General features: G+C 42.3%; 1 protein-coding gene across 2 annotated transcripts in view; it reads right to left on the reverse strand.

Annotated features, from left to right (window-relative positions):
• Positions 1-17,230: 17,230 nt before the first annotated feature.
• MAPK6 (mitogen-activated protein kinase 6) overlaps positions 17,231-24,309 on the reverse strand; it is a 39,490-nt gene continuing 32,411 nt past the window's right edge. For both annotated transcript variants that reach the window (XM_082735650.1, XM_082735651.1), the window contains exons 5-6: positions 21,655-21,856; positions 17,231-19,479 (exon numbers count right to left, since the gene is read on the reverse strand). In XM_082735650.1, the coding sequence (XP_082591776.1) occupies positions 18,378-19,479; positions 21,655-21,856 (1,304 nt within the window). In that variant the 3' untranslated portion in view covers positions 17,231-18,377. The remainder of the gene's footprint in view (positions 19,480-21,654; positions 21,857-24,309) is intronic.

Raw genomic sequence — 24,309 nt, forward strand, 5'->3', positions numbered from 1 at the left:
AGGGGACTGATGAAATAAGTCTTGATATAGCTATAGAATGAAACATGATAAATTTTGTTTATCAGATACATTTACAACAGATTTTCAGTAATAAAAATTAGAAGATGAATCCTGAACCATCCTCCACAAAGGTTTATAAAGTACCTACTATGTGTGTGGTACTGCTCTAGGCATTTGGGATCCATCATTGAACAAAACTCACAGGGTCCTGTCTTCCGGGAGCTTACAGTGAGGGTGTAAGGGAGAGACAATAAATATAAGAGATAAGAAGACTGCAAAAAAGGTTAAAGGTGATGGGTTGAAGGAAACAAAAGGAGAGCAGGCTAAGAGGGACACAAAGACTTGAAGGCATAAGGTTTAGACACACCGGTATCAAGAGGAGTACATCTATGTGCAAAAGAGACCTGTTAAATATTTAACACCCATACTATATATATATCGTTTTTTAAAAAGATTTATTTATTTGTTTTATTAGAGAGGAGTGCACAAGTAGGGGGAAGGGACAGAGAGAGAGAGAGAGAGAGAGAGAGAGAGAGAGAGAGAGAGAGAAGAAAATGTAAGCAGACTCTTTGCTGAGCAGGGAGCCCATGCAAGGCTGATCTCGGGACCTTGGGATCATGACCTGAGCAGAAACCAAGAGACTGAGTCTTAAACCCAGGCGCCCGTGTATCTATCCTTATGTGGATTCTTTACGTAGCTCATATATTAAACAACAAGAGCAGAGACTGGGTGGCTGTCATTAAGTGTCTGCCTTCCGCTCAGGTCAGTATCCCAGGGTCCTGGGGCGGAGGCCCTCCTGCGGCTCCCTGCTCGGCGGAGGGGTCTGCATCTCCCTCTCCTCCCTGGCTGTGTTCTCTCTTGCTATCTCTGTCAACGTCTCTCAAATAAATAGAGTCGTTAAAGATAACAAAACCAAAAACACATCAAAATATCAACAGTGTCTTGGCCGAAGATGGGATGGTGATTCTTATGGTTGCAGAGTTTGCTGTATTTGCTAACACAAGTACGTATTATCAGGAACAAAACAATATAGGGCATTAGGTGTTTTAAAAAGCTTAGTTCAGGGCGCCTGGGTGGCTCAGTGGGTTAAGCCGCTGCCTTCGGCTCAGGTCATGATCTCAGGGTCCTGAGATCGAGCCCCGCATCGGGCTCTCTGCTCGGCGGGGAGCCTGCTTCCCTCTCTCTCTCTCTCTGCCACTCTGCCTACTTGTGATCTCTGTCTGTCAAATAAGCAAATAAAATCTTTAAAAATAATAATAAATAAAAAATAAAAAGCTTAGTTCATCTACCCACTTGCCCCAGGAAGGGGTTTCCAGAAGGGGGCGAGGCGCGGTTTCCAGGCGGGGAGGGGCCGGACCTTTCCGCGGGACAGCGTCTTTCCGCGAGAGGGCGCGGGCTTTATCCAGGGAGGCGCGGGCGGAGTCCGGAGGTCGGGGTCGGATTTCCAGGCCGCCGCGGGGAATGCGCGCTTCTTGTCTGCTTCCCCCTCCACGCCCGGGAGCCGGACACAGAGCGGCCCAGAAGCTTCTGGCCCTCTGAGGCCTGCCTCCTAGGTCAGTAATCATGAAAAAGTCCATATTCCCTGAAATCAGTGAGTAGGTACTGCTGAGGAAGACCAGGGCTCCGCAAGTACAGGTCGCGAGAGCACGCTCCTCGCCGCGGGGAGCTACGTAGCCGAATGCACGAGTGCTGACCTCGCTGACTCCATCTTGTTCACGCCCGCAGGCCACGGCCACGGGGTTGGGGGAGTGGGGGGGGGGGGATGCTCAGTGTTCCCAGCCCGGGGAGGCGAACGCCTGCCCGGCCCGAAGGAGGGGAGGCTGCTTCTGCCCTGCCCGGAAGCGGTGCACAGAAGGCCCCACTTGAGATAATTGGTGGAGGGGACTGGCCCACAGCTGGTGCCACTTTGGATAACTACCCCGTAACCGCAGCACCGTGCCCCTCAGGAAAAGCTGGGGATTGAGGTCGGTTGGGGGCTGAGTCTGGCTGGGGAAGAAGAGCTGCAGAGCGTCGCGGATCCTGTGCGTCAGTGACCCTGAATCAAACCAGGTGTCAACGGTTTGGAGTGGCTTGTACTGTCTCTCAGTCTCCGAGGGTCTTCTCAGTGGAGGAAACTGACTTTACTGACCCTCCTCCACCTTCTAACAGCGAACCGGTCACCTTTTCACCGAGTGAGCGCTGGGGGAGAAAAAGGAGGGCCCTCCGGCAGGAGAAGATGGGCTGAGATCAGTTAATGCGGAAGCTGGGAATCAGTGGGGTGCTCTCCCATGCTGGAAAGAGAGGTGCACGGAGCAGGGCAGGGCGAGTAGGGAGGGTGAGTAAGGCAGAGGCACAGGCAGCACGGTGAAAAGTCACTGACCTGGATGATGCTGGAGATTTTGCAACCCAATGACACCCTCCCCCGCCCCCCCCCCCCCCGTTATCAGCAGTTGTACCCCTGGCCCCAGTCCCTTAGCAAACTTGACCTACATGAAACCCAAGAGCAAAGAGAGTGCCTGTAGCTCAAGGCGCTGACGCAGTCACCCTCTGGCTGCCGGCCAGTTTGGCTCGCAGGTGTTTACTTAGCTGGGCTTAGCTGGATGCACCCCCACTCCTGGTGCAGAGGCTTGCTTCCCTGCGTGCCCCAAACACAGAGCTGCAGGCCCTGGCCAGGAGACCAGGAGACAGGAACAAAGGTGGACAAGAATGCCCAAGGAATGTAGCCTACTCATCCCAGCACGGGATGGGACAGGGAGCAAAAGAAACACCCAGCCGGACCGGGTCAGGGAAGACTTCCTGGATGACATAGATGGTAGTGGAGCTCGTCAGGAAGGACTTATGGGTGAGAGAGAGTGTGTCCACGCAAGCAGCTCAGCGGAGCTGGAGCCTGGAGTCAGTGGGGGAAAGGGGTCAGAGGAAGTGCAGGAATGGAGGCTGCTTTCTCTGGAGGGCACTCGGAAGCCTTGGGGCTTTAAACAGCAGAGCTACATGAATGTTGACAGTGTGCAAAAGTCACTGATGACCTTTGTGTTGCTGAACCCCCTGCATACTTTTCAATCTGCCCTGCAGGGGACCTCTCAGTGGTTATTCAGTACTGCTGCTTTCTCCCTCCACCCTGGAGCAGTCTCATGTCCTCAGCCACCAGGTTCTCCTGATTTTCATGTCTGGCTCTCTGGTCACTTGTTCCAGCGCCCACACCGCCCGCTCCTCCCCTCTCTGGCCTCTGAGAGGGGTTCCACAAGACCCTGGCTTGCTTCATTCTCACTCTCAGCTCCTGCTCTCAACCACTCCATTTTATTCCTGTGGCATCACAGACACCTCTGTAATAGTATCATTAGAGAGGGGAGGGTCGTAGCTCCTGGTGTCGGAGCTCAGTGACCATGTTCTTGCTGAGTCCTGAGCGATTGTGGAGTGAGTGGCGAGGGGCGGGGTGGGGGGGTGGTCAGCAGAGGTGTGTATTGGAGGAGAGGGCTGCTGATTAGAACAGTCAGTGCTCAGAATCTGAAAGAAAGCCGAGTACAGGGCTTACTATTCCCAAGTGTGGAGGGAGTGGTGGACACTAACACATGTTTAAAGACCAAGTAGGGGGTCTGAGAAGAATGTGAATGTGGGGAGAGGCAGGAAAGATGGGTAAGCTCAACGGGCAAGCGGACTCCAAAGTCTAGGAAGGCACTGGAGCCAGGGATCGAGGCCACAAGAGCAAGGCCAACAGATTAAGTGGTAGCCTCTCTGGCTTGGATCTCTGCTGCGTTGTGGGCGGGCAGGCATCCAGGGGCGTGCACTCAGCCTTGGGGACAAAGGCTTAAGGGTGTTGGTGGGCCCTGTGTGCATTCCAAACCACACTGACACATCCATGGGGAGGCAGGGAAGTCATGAGCTATTCCTGGTCCCTTCTGTTTTCCAACTTCACATTCCAACAGAACAGAGAATGTCTCACGGCTCTGACATTACAGCCACTGATAAAGAAAATTTGTTTCGTGCCTCATCAAGAGTAAAGTGGCAGTCAAGATCCAAAATGTTCGGGCGCCTGGGTGGCTCAGTGGGTTAAGCCGCTGCCTTCGGCTCAGGTCATGATCTCAGGGTCCTGGGATCGAGTCCCGCATCGGGCTCTCTGCTCAGTGGGGAGCCTGCTTCCTCCTCTCTCTCTGCCTGCCTCTCTGTCTACTGTGATCTATCTCTGTCAAATAAATAAATAAAATCTTTAAAAAAAAAAAAGATCCAAAATGTTCTAAAGAAGTTTCTGTGGCATAACAATTAGTAGAAATGGGTAGAATACTCTGGAAATGGTGTTAGAGCATTTGGCTTTCTATTTAGAAAAAATTAAGTTAGAGTGCTACCTTAACATCACACACAAAAATAAATCTGATAATTAGTAATTAATTTTAAAACTTGCCAGCTCAGACCCAAATGACTTAACTGATGAATTCTACCAAACATTCAAAGAACTGGGGCACCTGGGTGGCTCAGTGGGTTAAAGCCTCTGCCTTCGGCTCAGGTCATGACCCCGGGGTTCTGGGATCAAGCCCCGCGTCAGGCTCTCTGCTGAGCGGGGAACCTGCTTCCTCCTCTCTCTCTCTCTCTCTCTCTCTCTCTGCCTGCCTCTCTGCCTACTTGTGATCTTTCAAATAAATAAATAAATAATCTTTAAAAAAAAAAAAAATTCAAAGAACTAATACCAATCCTTCCCAAACTCTTCCAAAAAATAGAAGAAGAATGAATATTTCCCAAGTAATTCTGTGAAAAGACAACCCACAGAATGGGAGAAAATATTTGAAAATCATATATCTTAAGGAGGGTGTATCTAGAATATGTAAAGAACTCTTACAGCTCAATAATCATTTAGAAAAACACAACTTAAAAATAGGCAAAGGGTCCCTGTAGACATTTGTCCAGTGAAGATGTACAAATAACCATTAGAGACATGAAACTATCTCAACATTCTTAGGGAAACAGAAATCAAAGTCACAAGGAGGTACCACTTTACACTCAGAAAGCTATAATAATTATCTTTTTATAATAATTACTTTTTTAAAGATTTTATTATTTATTTATTTGACAGAGAGAGATCACAAGTAGGCAGAGAGGCAGGCAGAGAGAGAGAGGAGGAAGCAGGCTCCCTGCTGAGCAGAGAGCCCGATGCGGGACTCGATCCCAGGACCCTGAAATCATGACCTGAGCCGAAGGCAGCGGCTTAACCCACTGAGCCACCCAGGCGCCCCTAATAATTATTTTTTAAAACAGGAAATACCAAGTATTGGCAAGGATGTGAAGAAATCGGGATGCCTGGGTGGCTCAGTAGATTAAGCATTTGCCTTCAGCTCAGGTCATGGTCCCAGGGTCTTGGGATTGAATCCCGCATGGGGCTCCCTGCTCAGTGAGAAGATGTTTCTCCCTCTGCCTGCCGCTCCCCCTGCTTTGCTCACTCTCTCTTTGACAAATAAAATCTTAAAAAAAAAAAAAAAAGGATGTGAAGAAATTGAATCCATGGTACATGGTTGGTGGTAATGTATAATGGTGTAGCCACTATGAAAAACAATTTAGCAATTCCTCAAAAAGTTAAACAGAGAGTAACCTAACCCTGTCATCCAGCAGGGCTCTTCCTCTGTATGTATCTAAGAGACTTGAAAACATACTTCCACACAAAAAGTGTCTAGCATCATTCCTCATAGCCACAAGGGAAAACAAATGTCTACCAACTGATCGATGGATAAACAAATTGTGATCTATCTTATTATTCAGCAAAAGGAGGAAATGAGGTACCCAACATGCTACACCAAGTTAAAACATGTTGCTAAAAGAAGCATAATATAAAACATTAAGCTAAGTGAAAGAAGTGATTCACAAAAGACCCCCTATTTTATGAATCCATTATATGAAATGTCCAGAATAGGCAAAATCTGGAGTGACAGGCATAGATTAGTATTTGCCGGGGAACAGAGAAGGGGTGGAGATTGGGGCGGAGGGTGACTGCTAACAGGGACTGACTGGGTTCTTTAGAAGCAATGAGAATGTTCTGGAATTAGAGTGCGGTGATGGTTGCACAAGCCTGTGAATATAGTAAAAAGCATTTCATTATGCTTTTTAAAAAGGGTAAATTGTATGTTATATAAATAAAGCTGTGGAACAAATAAATCTGAGGTAGATCAAATAAATAAATGTAAAATAAGCCTTGAAAAGAAAACAGAGAAGACTGGCTGAATAATCTTGGTGAGAGGAAGGCCATTCTAAGTACAACACAGAACTCAGAATATATAAAGAACAATATTTACAGATGGAGTACATTGAAATAAACAATCTTCAGTGAAAAAGAGACTATAAATTTTAAATATAAATCATGAAGAACTTTTGAAACATGTATAATATATTTGGAGAATGGTCTTTAAAATCATTATTTTTTAAAAAAGAAAAAAAAATCATTATGAAAGGGGCGCCTGGCTGACTCTGGCAGTGGAGCATGCAACTCTTGATCACGGGGTTGGGAGTTCAAGCCCCATGTTGGGGGTAGAGATTACTTACATATACATCTTTAAAAATAAAAATAAAATCATTACAAAAATGAGGAACTCCCCCCTAAAATATGCAGCTTGGGCAAAAATGAAGGGAAAGAGGCATTCGTATGGAGAAATTTCACAGTGAGTGAAAATTGGAGCAGCCCCTTGGAAGGCAATTTGGTACACGGGAATGATATGCAAAACATTCTAGTCCTGATGCGACCACTGCCCAAACTGGGGTAAGTTACTTCATAGCTCTCTTTATGTACCCTTAACTTGTAGATGGGGATAATAATATCTGCTCTACTTGGCCTCATAGGGTGGTTAAGAAATTCACACAAACTATGGGAGGGTGCTCTGAAAATAAACCCTGTAGACAAGTCAAAGAATTGTGATTGATGAAGATATAGATTGTCTTTGCGAACTCAACAAGACATAAGCTGGGGACAGTAATGCCTGGAGGACCCAGTGGGTCCAGTTGGAGAAGCGGCACCCTTCAGAATGGCTGAGAGGTGGCTGAAACCTAAGAAGAGAGAGGTTATTACCCAGGTGTTGCGGGGACATTTGGGGGCAGGCAGCTAAGTATGGCTCCCCTCCCTGCCTCCTGTTCTCCATCGGTAGGGGTTGACTCCTGCGGTGGTGTTTCCTCAACGCCACTCCACCACCTGCCCATGGTTGACTGGACTGGGAGGTAGGCCAACACGATGTTCTTCCGGAGAAACTCTGAACTGGGGGAGAGAATTGAGGGAGGGACAGCCAGGCAGAACTCGACAGAGCCAGAACAGTTTCATTTGAATTGGGAGTTAGGAGCAGTCATCTTTGGCTGAGGGAGCCCAGTGGGTTGAGAACGAGGCAGAGGTATGGAACAGCCTGACCCTCTTCGGGCTACGGGAGCTCTGTGGCCTGACTCTGATTCTTCCTGAGGCCCAGTTCTTGGGCTCCCAGAGGCACCCTTGAATCCTGATAAATTTCCCTCTTTTTCAAATGCTTAGCAGGAGGTGTCTGTTGCCAAAGATCCTTAAACTAACATACAATGTAGGTGTGGCTCATATAGCAGGGTTCCGATTCACAGGAACAGTACGCAGGCAGTGCAGAAACAAATCACCTTGCACTGTCTTAACTAGGTCATGAGCATATTGTGCAAGCCGAACAGGTATAGTCATTCCAACAGAGAACAGCAAAGCCGCTGAGTCAGGAGCCACATAGTTATTACCCTAAACTGCACCCACATTTGACAGTACAATCCAGGATATTAACCTGCTGGACCAGACTACATTTTGTGAGAATTTCTAACTGCTCTTGGGACTGCAACTTCGAGCTCGCTGGTTTGGGAGAGTCCTTATTTAAGGAATCCAAAATGTGTAGACCTCCCCCCACAGGTTATAGAAAGTTGGAGAAGCAGGAATACTAAACTTAACTCAAAACTAAGAGGCAAACCCCAGAAATCCATAGAGCCTCAGTGTTCCTGAGCCCTATCAATCCAGAAGAAATGTAAACAAAACAGTAGTTACCATTAGTTTCCATCATGCCCACATCCGGCAAAAACTGAGTGCCTGCTATGTGCCAAACATGATGGTGGGGGCTGAGGGTACAGCAGTGAGCAAAGGGGGTGAACTCCTGACCTCAGGGAGCTTCTGTTCCAAGTGGAGGGAGAGGGACAATATGAAATAAGACATCGGTGTATGTGGTAGAAAGAAGAGTGAAGGGGGTAGGTGTGTAGGAGTGATGGATGGATGGTGCTTCATATACACATACTCTGGTCAGGCACAGCCTCTGTGATACGGCGACATTCAAATACAGACTTCTTGAAAGGGAAAGAGGAAGTGATGCAGCCCTTTGGGCCAAAGAACTTTTCAGGCAGAGGGAAGAGCGAGTAAATGTCCTGAGATGGGAACCGCACTGCTGGCTGGAGCCGTGTGAGCTCAGTAAAGAGGAGAGATGTCCTACAGGCCTCAGTAAAGACTTGAACATTTACTCTGAGGATGTCTTCCAATTTTAACTAAACGAGTGATGCTGCTCAGCGTGTTGTAAAAGAATCACTCTGCCTGTTGTATTGAGAGTCAACCGGAGCAGGGCCTGGGGCGAGGCGGGGGGGTCGTTCAGAGGCTACTATAGTCCAGCACACACGCGATGGTGGGTTAGACCACGTGACAGTGGTGGACACAGCAAGAATTGGTCAGATGGTGGATGTTGCTATGGGATCCACTGAGGGACTGGGTATGGGTTTTCAGAGCGAGAGTACAAGGTGAATCCCAGGCTTTTAGCTCCCAAAAGATGCTTGCTTGGGGTCAGGGTGGTGGGTGGGGAAGCAACAACGTCTTTACAGATCTGAGAGCTTCCTGTGCTAGGTATGAGCTGGAGAAGGACCAAAGATTAGAGCCAGGTGTGGGATCGAGCTGATGAGCGCCGATGGCTGGCACAGAAAGCCATCATAGGTCAAGGCCAGGAGTTAAGATACTTAGACAAGGGGCTGCGATACTGAAAGCAAAGTCAGGGTCAGAGTTTCAGTCCAATTTGGGAGACAATGGCAATAATTGAAACAGGATGAGAGTAGTGATAATTTATAAAATAACATGAATTAGGCTCAAAAGCTTTGTGTACAGCATCTCGTTTGATCCTTATATCAGCCGCACAAAGTAGGTGTCATTAGCCCTATTTTACAAATGAGGAAAGTTAAGAGATTGAATAGCCCCTACAAGACTGGTAAACAGAATACAGATTTAAGCTAGTTTGGACCCGATTCTTAAGCCTGTGTGCTTACAGACTGTGCAATACCACAAGGTTCAATGTCTCCCTTGGCCATGAAAGTCATCTCAGGGGTTCACATTGGGTTGGTGTGGGAGTGGTAAGCCCAGGGCCCAAGTATACAGACAAATATGGATCCAAGTTTGCGGTTTAATCTGGGTGTGGTGAAACAGGTTTGGACAGGAGCTGGAACCCGGAGCCCACGATCTGGCACACCACCGCCCCCGCCCCCACCCTATCATAGCAGCACCAAGAGCTAGGCTAGGCACCGGAGATGCTGCTGGTTCCAAGGAGGGGGGAGTATTGCGTGGAGCTAGATTTGTAAACACCATCACCTCATCCCAAGGCATCAAAGATAAACATGCAAATCCAATGGAATTTGGTCATTAGACCTCTACACTGGAACTGAGATAGTGCTCCAGCGTAGGTAATCAAACATCCCTCTCTTCTGTAAGATACTTATTACGTACCAACCACTGGAAGAGTTCACAAAGGTCCCTCTCCTCACCTGGTCCTTTTTTTCCCCTGCCAGGATTTTATTATTTGAGAGAGAGAGAGCGCACAAGCAGAGGCAGAGGGACGCAGGGCTCCGTCCCAGGATCCTGAGATCATGACCTGAGTGAAAGGCAGATGCTTAACTGATTGAGCCCCCCAGGTGCCCCTTCCCCAGGCTTATTTAAAGAGACCCCTCCAGGTAGTATGAGAAAGAGCTTGAATTTCACCCTGCTCTATCAAAGGTAAACTACAATCTTGGTGTTCGAATACTTTTGATACTTTCCCTCCACCAATGGTGAGGGTGCAGTGAAAACAAAATTTCATACTTGACTTATTTAAAAGAAGATTACCATGCCCAGCCCAATGTAGCAATTATGGAAATAAGACTTATAAGCAGTATATACCAATACAAGGCCATCATTGTGGCTATTACACTGAGTTAGAATTTGAGAAGGCAGTGTCCTGTTCAGAAGTCATCCCAGGTAGATGATATTGTTAGGTTCAGCAATCTGCATTAGTTAATAAGAAGCTTTGGCCCACAGAGATAGGTGACACCAAGTGACAAAGAGTGAGTCAGTGGTGAAATGGATTCAGGAGTCAGACCTCCCAACTCCCAGTCTGTCCTTCTTCTCTCTAGATTTTCATGTAAGATATTAGACTTGAATGATAAGCAGTCTTACTAGGAACAGACAGAGGGTAAAACCAGAACTGACTTAGATACATGATAAACTCATTTTGGGCGGAACCTCTATTACTTTGGAATTTAACAGTAAACAGGAACTGAAAAGGCTGACGTTAGGAGGTAAGCAATTCAAACGACAGGACAACCAGTCAGCATCTAGAGTACACCGCCCAGCATCTGATAGAAAACTACTTTTAAACAAAACAAGAATTCTTACAAGGAGCAATACTGTGCAGAACCCGCACTGTTTTAACCTGGAAGCAAGAGTGATACCATGTTGAATTTTATTTTATTATTTTATTATTTTTTTAAAGATTTTTATTTATTTGACAGACGGAGATCCAAGTAGGCAGAGAGGCAGGCAAAGAGAGAGGAGGAAGCAGGCTCCCCACTGAGCAGAGAACCCGATGCGGGGCTCAATCCCGGGACCCTGAGATCATGACCTGAGCTGAAGGCAGAGGCATTAACCCACTGAGCCACCCAGGTGCCCCTTGAATTTTATTTTGAAAACACTACCTGAAGAGGTAGTGGATGGCTCAGTTGATTGGTCAACTGCCTTTGGCTCAGGTCATGATTCCAGAGTCCTGGGATCGAGTCCCGGCATCGGGCTCCCAGCTCCATGGGGAGTCTGCTTCTCCCTCTGACCTTCTCCCCTTTCATGCTTTCACTCGCTCTCTCGAAAATGAATACATTAAATCTTTAAAAAAAAATGCAAAGAGGAAAAACGAAAAAAATATTAAAAAAACAAACAAACAGGGGCACCTGGGTGGCTCAGTGGTTTAAGCCTCTGCCTTCGGCTCGGGTCATGGTCTCAAGGTCCTGGGATCGAGCCCAGCATCAGGCTCTCTGCTCTGCAGGGAGCCTGCCTCCCCTCCTCTCTCTGCCTACTTGTGATCTCTGTCAAATAAATAAATAAAATCTTTAAAAAACAACAACAAACACACACTACTTGATGCTCTGCTTTGACTCCTTGGATATAGGTCCCAGTGTCAATCACTTAATTGGCTCAGCCTTTAAGGTTTAAACCAGCTGTTCCCAACTACAACAACTGCAACGGGAAACAAGGAACAAGACTATCTTACCATAACTGAAGGATCCTTAAGGTGCAACGGTGGCTGTCATGCAGCTATTTGGAATTAGGAAGTTCGATTACTATTACAGCTAAAGTAAACCACACGCAGCTGGCCTGCTAGGGTGAATTGAATGGGAAAGACTTGGGTTCTTCTGTGGGAGAGTGTGGAAGAATAGGCAGCTTCGTACAGCGCTGGCAGCAGTGCAATGTGGCATCTAATAGACTCGAAGATAGGCATTCTCTGGGACCCAGCAACTGGATCTATACCCTAGACACTCCTCAACATGGTTCACAAAAATCCTCATTGCAAACATGTTTACAGGAGCAAAATTTTGAGGACAAATGTCATTTTGAATGAAATGTGAATAAAAGTGATTAAGAAGTGGATAAAAACATTGCAACACAGCAATGAAAATGGAATTAGAGCTACATGGATCAACAGAGCTACATTTCAGAGGCATGCTGCGTGAAAAATATAAGTTGAAGAAAGATACAAACAACATGCCATCTGGAATTTTAAAACATGCAAAATACTATGTTTACAAAATCATGTATAATAATAGTATAAAACTGCATGAGAATAAAATGCAACAAAGATAAGGGGTGCCTGGGTGGCTCAGTCCGTTAAGCTTCTGCCTTCGGCTCGGGTCATGATCCCAAGGTTCTGGGATGGATTCCCACTTTGGGCTCCCGCTCAGCGGGGTGTCTGCTTCTCCTGTTGCTTCTCCCTCATGCTTGGCCTCTCACAAATAAATTAAAAAAAAAAAAAAAAAAAAAAAACCTTAAAAAAAATTTTCAGCAAAGTGTCTACCTCTGACAGGCAGGAAATCTGATCTGGGAGGGTTAAACAGAGGGATTCAATTATATCTATATCTGTTTATCTGATGCATATATGGCTTTTTAAAATTCCATACTTTTTCTATATATTTGAAATGGCATTTAAAAAACAACCAAAGGGGCGCCTGGGTGGCTCAGTTGGTTAAGCAACTGCTTTCAGCTCAGGTTATGATCCTGGAGTCCCGGGATCAAGTCCCGCATTGGGCTCCCACCTCCATAAGGAGTCTGCTTTTCTCTCTGACCTTCTCCTCGCTCATACTCTCTCTCACTGTCTCTCTCTCAAATAAATAAATATTTTTAAAAATAAAATAAAATAAAAAATAAAAAAACAACCAAAAAAGTGTGGGAGTTGGGGTGCGGGGGGTCTGCTGGCTCCAAATTAAGCCTAATATCAAAGCTTAAGAAATAGGTCTAAAAGTGGTAATGCCCCAGTTCAGTAACATGACAAACCTAATGATACAGATCATCCCCAAAGTCAGAAAGTGGCACAAAAGCTAGAACATTCCTCTAATTCAGAATAAGTCATTTAAAAAGTAAATTGTGGGGCACCTGGGTGGCTCAGTGGGTTAAAGCCTCTGCCTTCAGCTCAGGTCATGGTCTCGGGGTCCTGGGATCGAGCCCCGCATCGGGTTCTCTCTGCTCAGCGGGGAGCCTGCTTTCCCCCCACCCCCGCCTGCCTCTCTACTTGTGATCTTTCTCTGTCAAATAAATAAATAAAATCTTTGAAAAAAATAAAATAAAATAAAAAAGGAAATTGTTTTTGGACATAAGCAGAATAGGAAGCCCCAGAACTGAACACCCCACAGAAACACAGACTTAACAATATATGGTCCAAAAGACCTTGTATGGTCTCCAGAAGCCAGTTAGGAAGTCACAGATGCCCAGTCAATCTCAAAGCCAAGAATAGGACTGTAATGGGTAAGAAAAGAGGTTTTATTGCAACGACGTCAGTCCCTAACCCCATGCCAGCGAAGCTCATGATTGGGAGGAAAAGCCCACCTCACAGCTTCTCCCTTGGAAGAGAAAGAGAAGCACAGAACACTCATCCACTGTGCCAGGTTTTTGGGGGGGCTCCCCAAGAGACTGACTTCAATCTGGCCTGTCTCAAAGCACTACTTTGGATACCTGGGGGCTGCTAAGAACACCAGAAAGCTTGTGGGTTGTTGAACCAATACCTCAGACCCCTGACAGAGCAAGACACTATAACCTCCTGATAACAAAAAACTAACAAAAAACCCTGTCAAGCCTGGGGTGAGGAGGGGGCTGGACTATGCACACCAAGTATAGAGAAGACATATCCCCATAAAAAGTGAGATGCCCCCAAAAACTGAGCTGGGCTAACTGATGAAGATCTTCCCCAGTTCAAAGCCGGCCTATAGAGACAGAGAGGCAGCTATTTTCTCAAATGCAAAAATCACATTAAAAAAAAAAAGGTACATAAACAGGGAAACATGGCCCAATCAAAGAAACCAAAATAAATCTCCATAAAGTAGCCGAAAAGAAATGGAGATCTATGAATTACCTGACAAAAAATTCAAAATAATAAGCTTAATGTGCTATAAGAAAACACAGATAAGTTCACAAAATCGGGAAAGCAATCTGTGAGCAAAATGAGAAAACAAAGATCTCAAAACTTTATATTTAAAAAAAATGGCAATTCTGGAGCTGAAGAATACAAAAACTGAACTGAAAAATTCACACTCGATCAAGCAGAAGAATCAATGAACTCAAAAGGCCATTCATTCAAAGTTATCACATAAGGGACGCCTGGGTGGCTCAGTTGGTTGGGCAGCTGCCTTCGGCTCAGGTCATGATCCCAGAGTCCTGGGATCGAGTCCCACATCGGGCTCCTTGCTTGGCAGGGAGCCTGCTTCTCCCTCTGTCTCTGCCTGCCATTCTGTATACCTGTGCTTGCTCTCTCTCCCTCTCTCTCTCTGACAAATAAATAAAATCTTAAAAAAAAAAAAAATCTAAACAAAGTTATCACATAAGTACATAAAAAAGAATGAACAAAAATGAAGTAAAGTCTAAGAGACTTATGAGATACAATCAAGCCAGCTGATGCACAGGACTAAGTGAAAGCCAGGCGGAAAAGGCTGCATAGTCTATGATCCCAAACATATGACATTCTGGAAAAGGCAAGAGTATGGAGAGAATAAACGATCAATGGCGGCTGTCTGGGGTTAAGGGAGGAGTCAGCAGAGCACAGAGAATTTTTAGGGCGGTGAAACCACTCTGTAGCATACTAAAAGGGTGTATACATGTCATTATACTTGTCTAAACGTACAGTATGTACAACACCAAGAGTAAACCCTAATGTGAACTATGGACTTTGGGTGATAATGATGTGTCAGTCTAAGTTCACCGATTATAACATATGTTACCACTCTGATAAGAGATGTAGATAATGCCCGGAGCTGTGCATGTGCAGTGGGGAGTAGGCATATCAAAAACCTTTGTACATTGTGCTTAATTTTGCTGTGAACCTAAAACTGCTCTAAAAATAGGTCAACTTAAAAAAAAAAAAAAAAAAGACCTCCAATCACCTCAAGGAACTAGAAAAAGAACAAAATAAACCCAAAGTTACCAGGAGGAAAGAAATAATAAAAATTAGAGCAGAAATGAAAGAGAGAATAGAACATATCAACAAACTACTGGTTACACCAAGAAAAACAACATAAATCAGAAGTGAAAAGAGGACACATTACAAGTGATACAGAAATAAAAAGGGATCCTAAGTGGCAGTAACAATTATATGCCAACAGACTAGATAACCTAGAAGAAATGGATACATTTCTAGAAACACGCAACCTACCAAGAGTAAATTGTGAAGAAATTAAAAATCTGGACAGTAACTGAAACTAGTAAGGAGAGTGAATCATAATAAAAAAATCTCCAAAGAAAAACCCCAGACAAGATGGCTTCACTAGTTAAGTCCACCTGTTAAACAATTAACAATTCTTTTCAAACTCTTCTAAACAACTGAGGAGAGAGTACTTCCGAAGTCATTCTATGAGGCCAGCACTATTCTTATACCAAAATTGGACAAAGGTGTTACAAGAAAACTATGGATCACTAGATCTCTTAGGAGTATTGGTACAAAAACCCTTAAGGGGCACCTGGGTGGCTCGGTGGGTTAAGCCTCTGCCTTCAGCTCATGATCAGGTCATGATCTGAGTCCTGAGATCAAGCCCGGCATTGGGCTCTCTGCTCAGCTGGGAGCCTGCTTCCCCCTTTCTCCCTGCCTGCCTCTCTGCCTGCTTGTGATTTGTCATATAAGTAAACAAAACCTTAAAAAAAAAACCACAACCCTAAACACCAAGCAAACCAAATCCAACAGCACATTAAAAGGATTACACACCAGAGGGGCACTGGGGTGGCTCAGTGGGTTAAGTCTCTTCCTTCCGCTCAGGTCATGATCCCAGCATCCTGGGATCAAGCCCCACATCAGCTTCCTCCTCTCTCTCTGCCTGTCTCTCTGCCTACTTGTGATCTGTCAAATAAATAAATAAAATTTTAAAAATAGATAAATAAATAAAAGGATTACACACCTGAACCAAGTGGGACTCCTGGAATACAAGAATGGTTCAACATTCGAAAATCAATCCATGTAATCTACCACATTAAGGATAAAAACCACATGATCACCTCAACAGATGCCATAAAAGCAGTCACAAAATTCAACACCTTTTCATGAACAAAAAACACTCAGTGAAGTAAGAACAGAAGGAAATTACTTCAAGGTAATAAAAGCCATATATGAAAATATGCAGTTTAATGTCACATCCAATGGTGAAAACCTGAAAGCGTCCACTGTTTTTTTTTTAATTTTATTTATTAATTTGACCGAGAGAGACACAGCGAGGGAGGAACACAAGCAAGGAGAGTGGGAGAGGGAGAAGCTTGCCTTCCACCACCAAGCAGGGATCCCCATGTGGGCCTCGATCCCAGGACCCCGGGATCATGACCTGAGCTGAAGGCAGACGCTTAAGGGCTGAGTCACCCAGACACCCTAAGAGTTTGCTCTTTTAAGGTAACTGGAATATATATTTAAATTCACAATGTGCAACTGATACTCATCCAGAAAATATGTTTTTTTTTTAAATATTTGTATTTTTTAAAGGTCTGCGAAACCAAATGAAATCAATGAATAGGTCACCGGGAAGGCACAAGTGAGGATATTAATAGAACTGGCTTTGTATAAAAACAAGGATGGAAGACAAACAGAAAAGTGAGGTTAAAGGAAAAAAGGCTTCATATTTGGATAGGTAAACAGATGAGTTCTTGACCAAAGGAAGGATGATGTATGGCAGAGCGAACACATTTAAAAGAGGTTCCTCTGCTTACACATGCATCTGATAGCTTTGAAATACATAAAGCCTTATTCCATGTTAATGTGTGAGGGTAAGTCAACAAGAGGTTTCTGTGTGGAGGCCAAGAACCTTTTTCTCCTAAGCTGCTTAGCCTAACATAAAGTATAGCTACAATTGAGGGGCGCCTGGTGGCTTAGTCAGTTAAGCATCTGACTCTTGATTTCGGCTCAGGTCATGATCTCAGGGTCATGAGATCGAGCCCTGCACTGGGCTCAGTACTCGGCGTAGAGTCCTCTTGAGATTTTCTATCTCTCTCCCTCAGTCCTCCCCCCATGCTTTGCGTGCTCTCTCAAGTAAATTAATAAATAAAATGTGTAAAAAATAAAGTACAGCCCCAATTTAAAGATGCCAAAGAGTAGAACTAGGTAGAGCTTTTGCTAGTGGTTTTTATTCTTTCTAGCAGGTAATGTGCATTACCTAAAGAGTTCAACAGAAGCCATACTCATTGGCCATGTTTTATTTGTCCTTCTCTTCGAACAGGATAAGCAAAGATACAGACAGTGTCCAATAAAATAAGATAAAAGAAACAAATTCTAAGAGACCGCAAAGCACATGCTACATTTAACCTAATTTTATTCATGCTTGCCTTGGGATGGGGAACAGATCATTCAGTAAAAACATACAGTAAAAACAAAATATGTCTTATCATGTACAACTTTTAAACTACAATAATGATGTACCTTAGTTACTTCCATGCACACAAGTCTAACATTACATTTTTTTTTTTTTAAAAATAAACACAGTTAAGACTTCTAGGAGCATTTTATAATAAAGTAATTCCTAATGTTTCTTTGTAGATAGATCAAGCACCTCCAAAATACAAATTCCTATACACAGTGAGCGCTTTACTTAAAATGAATACTTAAGTAAATTAAGTACGTGGACAGCCTTAGGATGAGCTGACATTATATAATCAGCTAAGTCGGCAACAAACCATAGTGCCAAATGGAAAAGTGTGTTTGCAAATAAATTTCAAAAACTAAGTTAACTTTTTATAATTAAATACAGAAAATATACTGATTTGCTAAAATAAATAAGATGTGATGTAGTAACACTTCACTATAAAGAATGCATACCAGAACATTTATAAACGGTGCGTGAATCTTATTATGAATAGTTTACTACAATAAACGCTGGCTAAATAGAAGTGCATATGTGAAGCACTATGGGTGGTCTATGTTTTGCCACATACTTTTGTTACCTTGAGGTAGATAACACATGTGTACCAAATTCGGCATTCATTTTCAGTTGCTGCTGGTATCATGTGTTTTAAGAAATGTGTACAGTATGAAAAACTTGAAAATACTCATGAATGAAAAATGTTTTAGGAAAAAAATAGATATTTTCATGCAATTATGTACAGTCTCACTGTGTAAATTTCAAGGCAAGATTTTTGTTTCCTGTAAAACAGATCATTGTTCTATGAGAGAATGTTTTTTACTTGTCTTAGTGCATTTCTTTTGTCGCCTCCTGCATTGCATTATTTTGCTCTATTCTTTACTTTTTGTGTGCAAACGACATGCCAGTTAAAATGAAAACCATCTCACATGTAGAAAAAAAGTCTGGATTTTAAAAACCAAGAACCAATAAAATCCTTTCTAAATGACACCATATGATTCAAGTAAAAAAATGACTGAAACACTAGTAATAAAAAAGACAACACATTTCATGAAGAATACAAAGAGAAATGTCTGCTGAGTGTTTTAGTTCAGATGTTTCAGAATGCTGCTATATGTCTTATGAGGAATCTGAGGGGAAGATTTCATAGCAGAAGGTGTTAAGGTGGCCTGTATTGACTTAAGTGGGGACCCAACTGGACTGTGAAACTGCGGGATGCCTATGGATTCAAGCTGCTTGTTAAAGAGGAACTCCCCACTGTTGTTCAGAAATCCTTCCTCATTTCCTCTCTCCCCAAGCTTCCCATCCTCTACTGGCTCAGTTTCTAGCATCTCAGTATCTTCCTTCCTGCTAAAGAACTTGTCCAAGTAACTGGTGTAAGTGTTTTCCTTCTCAATTTGTTCATCCTTCCTTACCTCACAACAAAACTGATTAATGAGAAAACAGTCCTCCCCACCACCCACAAACTGGCTATCCCAAGAAGATTGGTACAAGGCTTCTAATTGAGCCAAATTTGCCATTCCTTTTTCCTGCTTTTCTCGGCTTACTGACTTTGATATCAAACCTTTCAATTCTAGTTGGGACACTGAGCTATTCAAGTCATTTAATTTATCAACAACATCAGTAGGCTCATGTTGTGAACTAAGTTGAATAGTGCCTGCAATAAAGGAATCAAAGTCAAATCCCTGATTCTTTTCCCTTTCTTTTTCAGCCAGTTGCTGTGATGCTTCCTCTAGAGCTATCTGGGCTTTAACCAATCCATTCCTTTCACATTTTGACTTGCCCTTCTTATCAGACTTTTCTTTGCTTTGTTCTTTCCAATTGGAAAGATCTATAATAAGCTTGGGTTCATAATAATGGTTAACTTCACTCTCTCTCCAAACTAAGTTATCTAAATATGATGATGACCTTGTTTTGTAGTTACAAGTATGGCTACACTCCAGATCACAATATTTGTTTTCATGATGATCTGGGTACTGCCAACAAGGATCAGTAGAGTAATTGGTATCAAAAGCAGGATCCTCCAAATACTTTTCACGATCTCCATCCAAATATTTTCGAGGATCAACCTGTACTTCTTCTTCATCAGTGACATCAGACAGAGCTCTTGGGTCAAGCTGAACTTCATCAATATCAAAGTTGTTATGTATAGGCCAATCATGCTCTGAAAATTGACAATCATGGTACCTGAAAAAAATTAATGCAGTAATGTGAGTTTTAGGTATAGGATTTCATTTTCAAATTCACTGAGTGCCTTTCACGTGAAAGCACCCTGCTAGGTCTATATGGGGACAACAGGAGTATAACTCATAATTTTAATGGATAGGTAAAATTGTGACTACATATAGTAATATGAGACAATTTTGGTAATTACCAATGAAACATGTAATTACAGTAAAATGCTGAGTCATCTATTCTTAAATTTAAGACAAATATCATTTCACACTTGTTCCATCTTTTCTCTATTTTTCATTGACCTTCAAAGAATTGCGGATAAACATTGGACTGGCTGGCATGTCTACAGTTCAATTCCAACAGTTTCATACAGAAAAAAATACTTCATTTTCCACAAAACAGCTATCTCTAATCTCAGTCAGGTCTCTTATAGATTTTCATAACAAGTCAGACTAGAACAGAGGAAGCCTTGCTGGGATTCATCAAATAGAAAAATAATCCTCTCCATGTACATGCACTATTGAATGTGGTATGTTCGTATTGACACATCACAGCAAGGTGGCTGTTCCATGCCCCACAAAGAGGCAGACTGAAACAGACAGACAGACACACACACACACACACACTTGGGGGATGGGGAGAAGGGACTAGAAAAGAGACTGGAAAACATCTGAGTACGTATGAAAGAATTACATATAGACAGTAGAAACGTTCACGCAGACCAACAGGTTGTTGCCAGATGTGTAAACATACAAATACCTCAACATTTTAGGAGGGGGACAAAATGCAATAACTAAACAAACTAAATCAATACTAACTACTTATTTAATTATTAAATATTGTTCTTTTTTTTTTTAAAGCTTTTATTTATTTATTTATTTATTTATTTATTTATTTATTTGACAGAGAGACATCACAAGTAGGCAGAGAGGCAGGCAGAGAGAGAGAGAGAGGAGGAAGCAGGCTCCCTGCTGAGCAGAGAGACCGATGCGGGACTCGATCCCAGGACCCTGAGATCATGACCTGAGCCGAAGGCAGCAGCTTAACCCACTGAGCCACCCAGACGCCCAAATATTGTTCTTTTAAACACAGAGATATATAAAATTTTAAAATTTTAAGATTGTCATTAGTGACTGACACCTGGCTAAATATTGAAATCACCCAAAGAGTTTAAATAATATTGATTCATGAGGTGCCCTGGGTGGCTCATTGGATTGAGCTTCAGACTCCTGGGTTTCAGCTCAGGTCATGATCTTGGAGTTGTGAGATCAAGCCCCACATGGGGCTGTATGCTCAGCTCAGAGTCTGCTTGAAAGATTCGAGAAAAAATCTCCCTCCCTCTCTGAAACTCCCCAAGCTCATGCTCCCTCTCTCTAAAATAAATAAAATCTTTAAAAATAATGGTATTGATTCATTAATATATACCATGATCCTACTCAGAAGCAAAATTATATTTAAACTTCCCTAGGAATTTAGAAATCCTAAAAGAAAGCTGAGGGAAAAAAATCTTTAACTAAAATGTGTAATATTATCCATTTTGATATTTTATACTATTCAATGTAGAAGAGTCTCTTTATACTGAACCTGCATTCAAGCAGCCCAAGATTAATTTTGTATCATCAGGAAAACAGATCTGAATAGCATATACCATGAATCAAAATAATTTCTATTCTAAGATACAAAAGATTTTACATAAAAATTTGAGACATTATGGATATATCTATTTGGATACAGTTGTCTTGTTACCAAACATTTAAAAAACAATTGTGATTTTTTTTGTAAATACAAAAGCAATAGTTTAAAATGGTTCAGATTTCCCACCTTCAACCCTCATGTTTAAATAAGGACCTTTTATTTGTTAACAACTAAACATGCCTTAATGGCTTTGAAAATGTTTCAAAGTAGAATTTACATTTTCCCATTATGTATATTTTACCCAGTAACTATTAAATATTTAAATTATATAAAGGCTATTCAAAGATATTAATAACTTTAGCAGAAACCCAAAGAGACCATTACTAAGCTTTTAAAACCGCTATACCGTCCTGTCCTATATAATTCAAAAAATAAAACTCAATTCATTATGGTTTATTGAAAAGAAAATAAATGGGCCACGATCATATAGTAGTCAGTACTCTGCACTATGAAAATACAACAAATGATATTTTTCTAACAGGATCAATTTACCTTTCCCAGTTATAAATATGACTATGAGTTTCATCCATAAGCAAAATATCATCAACTTCATCTTCAATATGAAAAGGATGACTTGAAATTGGCTCATCCATTGGAAAAGAATATATGCTCATGTAAGGATGGGAAAGCGCTTCTTCTGCTGTCAACCGATCCATTGGGCTAAATGTCAAAATTTGTTCCAGGAAATCCAGTGCTGCAAAAGAAAGGGATAAAACACCTTAACTGTACTGGAGGTCCACTAACCAATGAAGGAAAAAAAAGGTTTATATAATTAAAAGGTAAATTAAGTTTATCAGACAAATAAAACTAATTTATCTGATTTACAGAGTAAAAAGAAAAGACACTCAATAACAGTAAATATTTGAAATGTATCCCAATTTCATACTATGGTCAGCTATCAAAAAAAAAAAAAAAAGAAAGAATACATTAAGTTGAACCATATAAGACTTCTATTTTTGTCAGTCAAAAATGGTAAAATAATAGCAATTTCATATGGTTCAATCTAATACTTTATAGGTCATAATCTCAGCTCTGCAACTCACAGCTTAAATGAATTTCTTACTAGCAGTAAAGGGCTAGACAGGGCTTAAACTTACTGAACTTCAGTTTTTCATGTATAAAATGGAAACAGAGAAAGATATAAAGTATAAAATTAAATGTAAAGCATAGTGTCTACTGCTTCATAAAAAATCTTTTCCCCTTTCCTTCCCTTATCTCACTGACTAGCTGTTGTACTAATTTGCTGATCTCTGTTTCACAACAATCACACTCCAACATCACACACAAATGCATTTGATCACTTTAGGGCTTTGCAAGAGTTACCTACCACACACCCAATTCCTCCCACTAACTTAGCTCATAAGCTCCTAACCCATCCTAAACCATTATCTGTCACCAGCCTGAAGGCTGCCCTTATACAACCACACACTTGTATACCAATCCTTACCTGTGAATCGCTTTGCCCATCTACTTTCCCTGTGCCTAGTCATACAGCACTGATGAAAGCTCAATGCAAAAACCACACACACTCACACACACACACACAGCTCACGAAAAATTCATATCGTAGGATTGCAATTTGGCCTTTGCTATTGCTCAGCAATGTTCCACACCATCTCTTTATGCTCTCAATTTTTATCATATCTAAACCTACTTCACATTTCTCCTAATACCTAATTCTTCACTAATGGCCTGTCATATTTCTTCTTATCCTTACCTCTGTCTCAAAGGAAAAGATAATCCTTTTCTCTAAAATTAAGCTATACTCTAGAAAGGACACTATTCTTAATTCCCAATTTCTTATTAATGTAAACAACAGCTGATTTCTTATAGCCTTTTTATTTTACGAAGTGCTTTCATATACATTATCTTATTCAATCCTCAAATCATTCCAATAACGACTAAAGAAACCTAAAGCTCACTGCTACTCATACCCTTCAGTGGCCTGGGGCTGAGGACTTTGTTTCCTATACCACCCCCCACTTATATTACCCTAATCTAGGAAGTCATTTCACAATACATCAAGCTATTCTTGGTTCTCTTGCAAAAGAGCCCATCTTAATTAGCCCAGGGCCCTTGTGTCTCAAGGCAAGAGAGACTCTAAAGCACACAGTTATAAAGGGCTTACCCAGCACAATCACCATTCTCAGAGGGAAAGGAAATATGTATTCAACTACACAAGAGGAATATACTCTAAAATCTAGCATTTGGGAACTGTAGGCAGCAGGAAGAGGTAAGAAAGAAACTAGCCCCTAAGCTAAGCTCCCAAGTGCACGCAGCATATGCATATGTAAACTATTTCCACAATTGCTGAAAGTTCTATTGGACAGCACTGCTCTAAAGGAAATCAATCTATTGCCTATGATGGTGTTGTAGCATGTGAAGATACAGAAATGCATGGTAAACTACAGCAAAAGGGAGGATGAGAGCTAAGTATAGAGGAAAATGAAAAAGGATATTTCATCTAAAGACAAAAGACCACTAGGGTTCCTAATCATCTTAATATTTTAATTCATATGTACTTAATCTTGTTTTTTTAACTCTCTGAAGATCATGAACATGTGAGAAAAGAACACATATTATTCTTACTAAGTCCCCAATGCCTCAGAGTATATGCTCTGCCCAAGAGTAAAACTCCAATATTAATCAAGAAAAAACTGGTATAGAATGTAACTACATAGTAAATCTTTAGTTTCAGGAACTTAAAAAACTCTGCATTGCACTTGTATGTGAGCTTAGCTCTGCCACTTATGATCTTTGCCTGATGGTTAATTAACCCATTATAAGAGACATACAGTCAATGTATTATGAATAATTCCAGCCATCAGCCAAATAGTCAAGTTGGTCACTAAGACATGATCCCAACCCTAATGAGGGCAGGGAAAATGAAGATTCAAATTTGGCTACACTGCAAATGCTGCAACAGCATGTCCTACATTACTAGCTTGCCTCTTTTAATAAGACATAGCAACAGCGACAATGACGCCCAAAGGCAATCAAGTTTATTCCTATCCCTTAACCTGGCCGAGCAGAGCCAAACCTGTAGTGGGTTTTAAAAATACACAGGTGGGGCGCCTGGGTAGCTCATTCTGTTTGAGCATCTGACTCTTTTTTGTTTCGGCTCATGTCATGATCTCAGGGTCATGG

This window comes from Mustela nivalis (genome assembly GCF_964662115.1).
Source record: "Mustela nivalis genome assembly, chromosome: 6".
NCBI lineage: Eukaryota > Metazoa > Chordata > Mammalia > Carnivora > Mustelidae > Mustela > Mustela nivalis.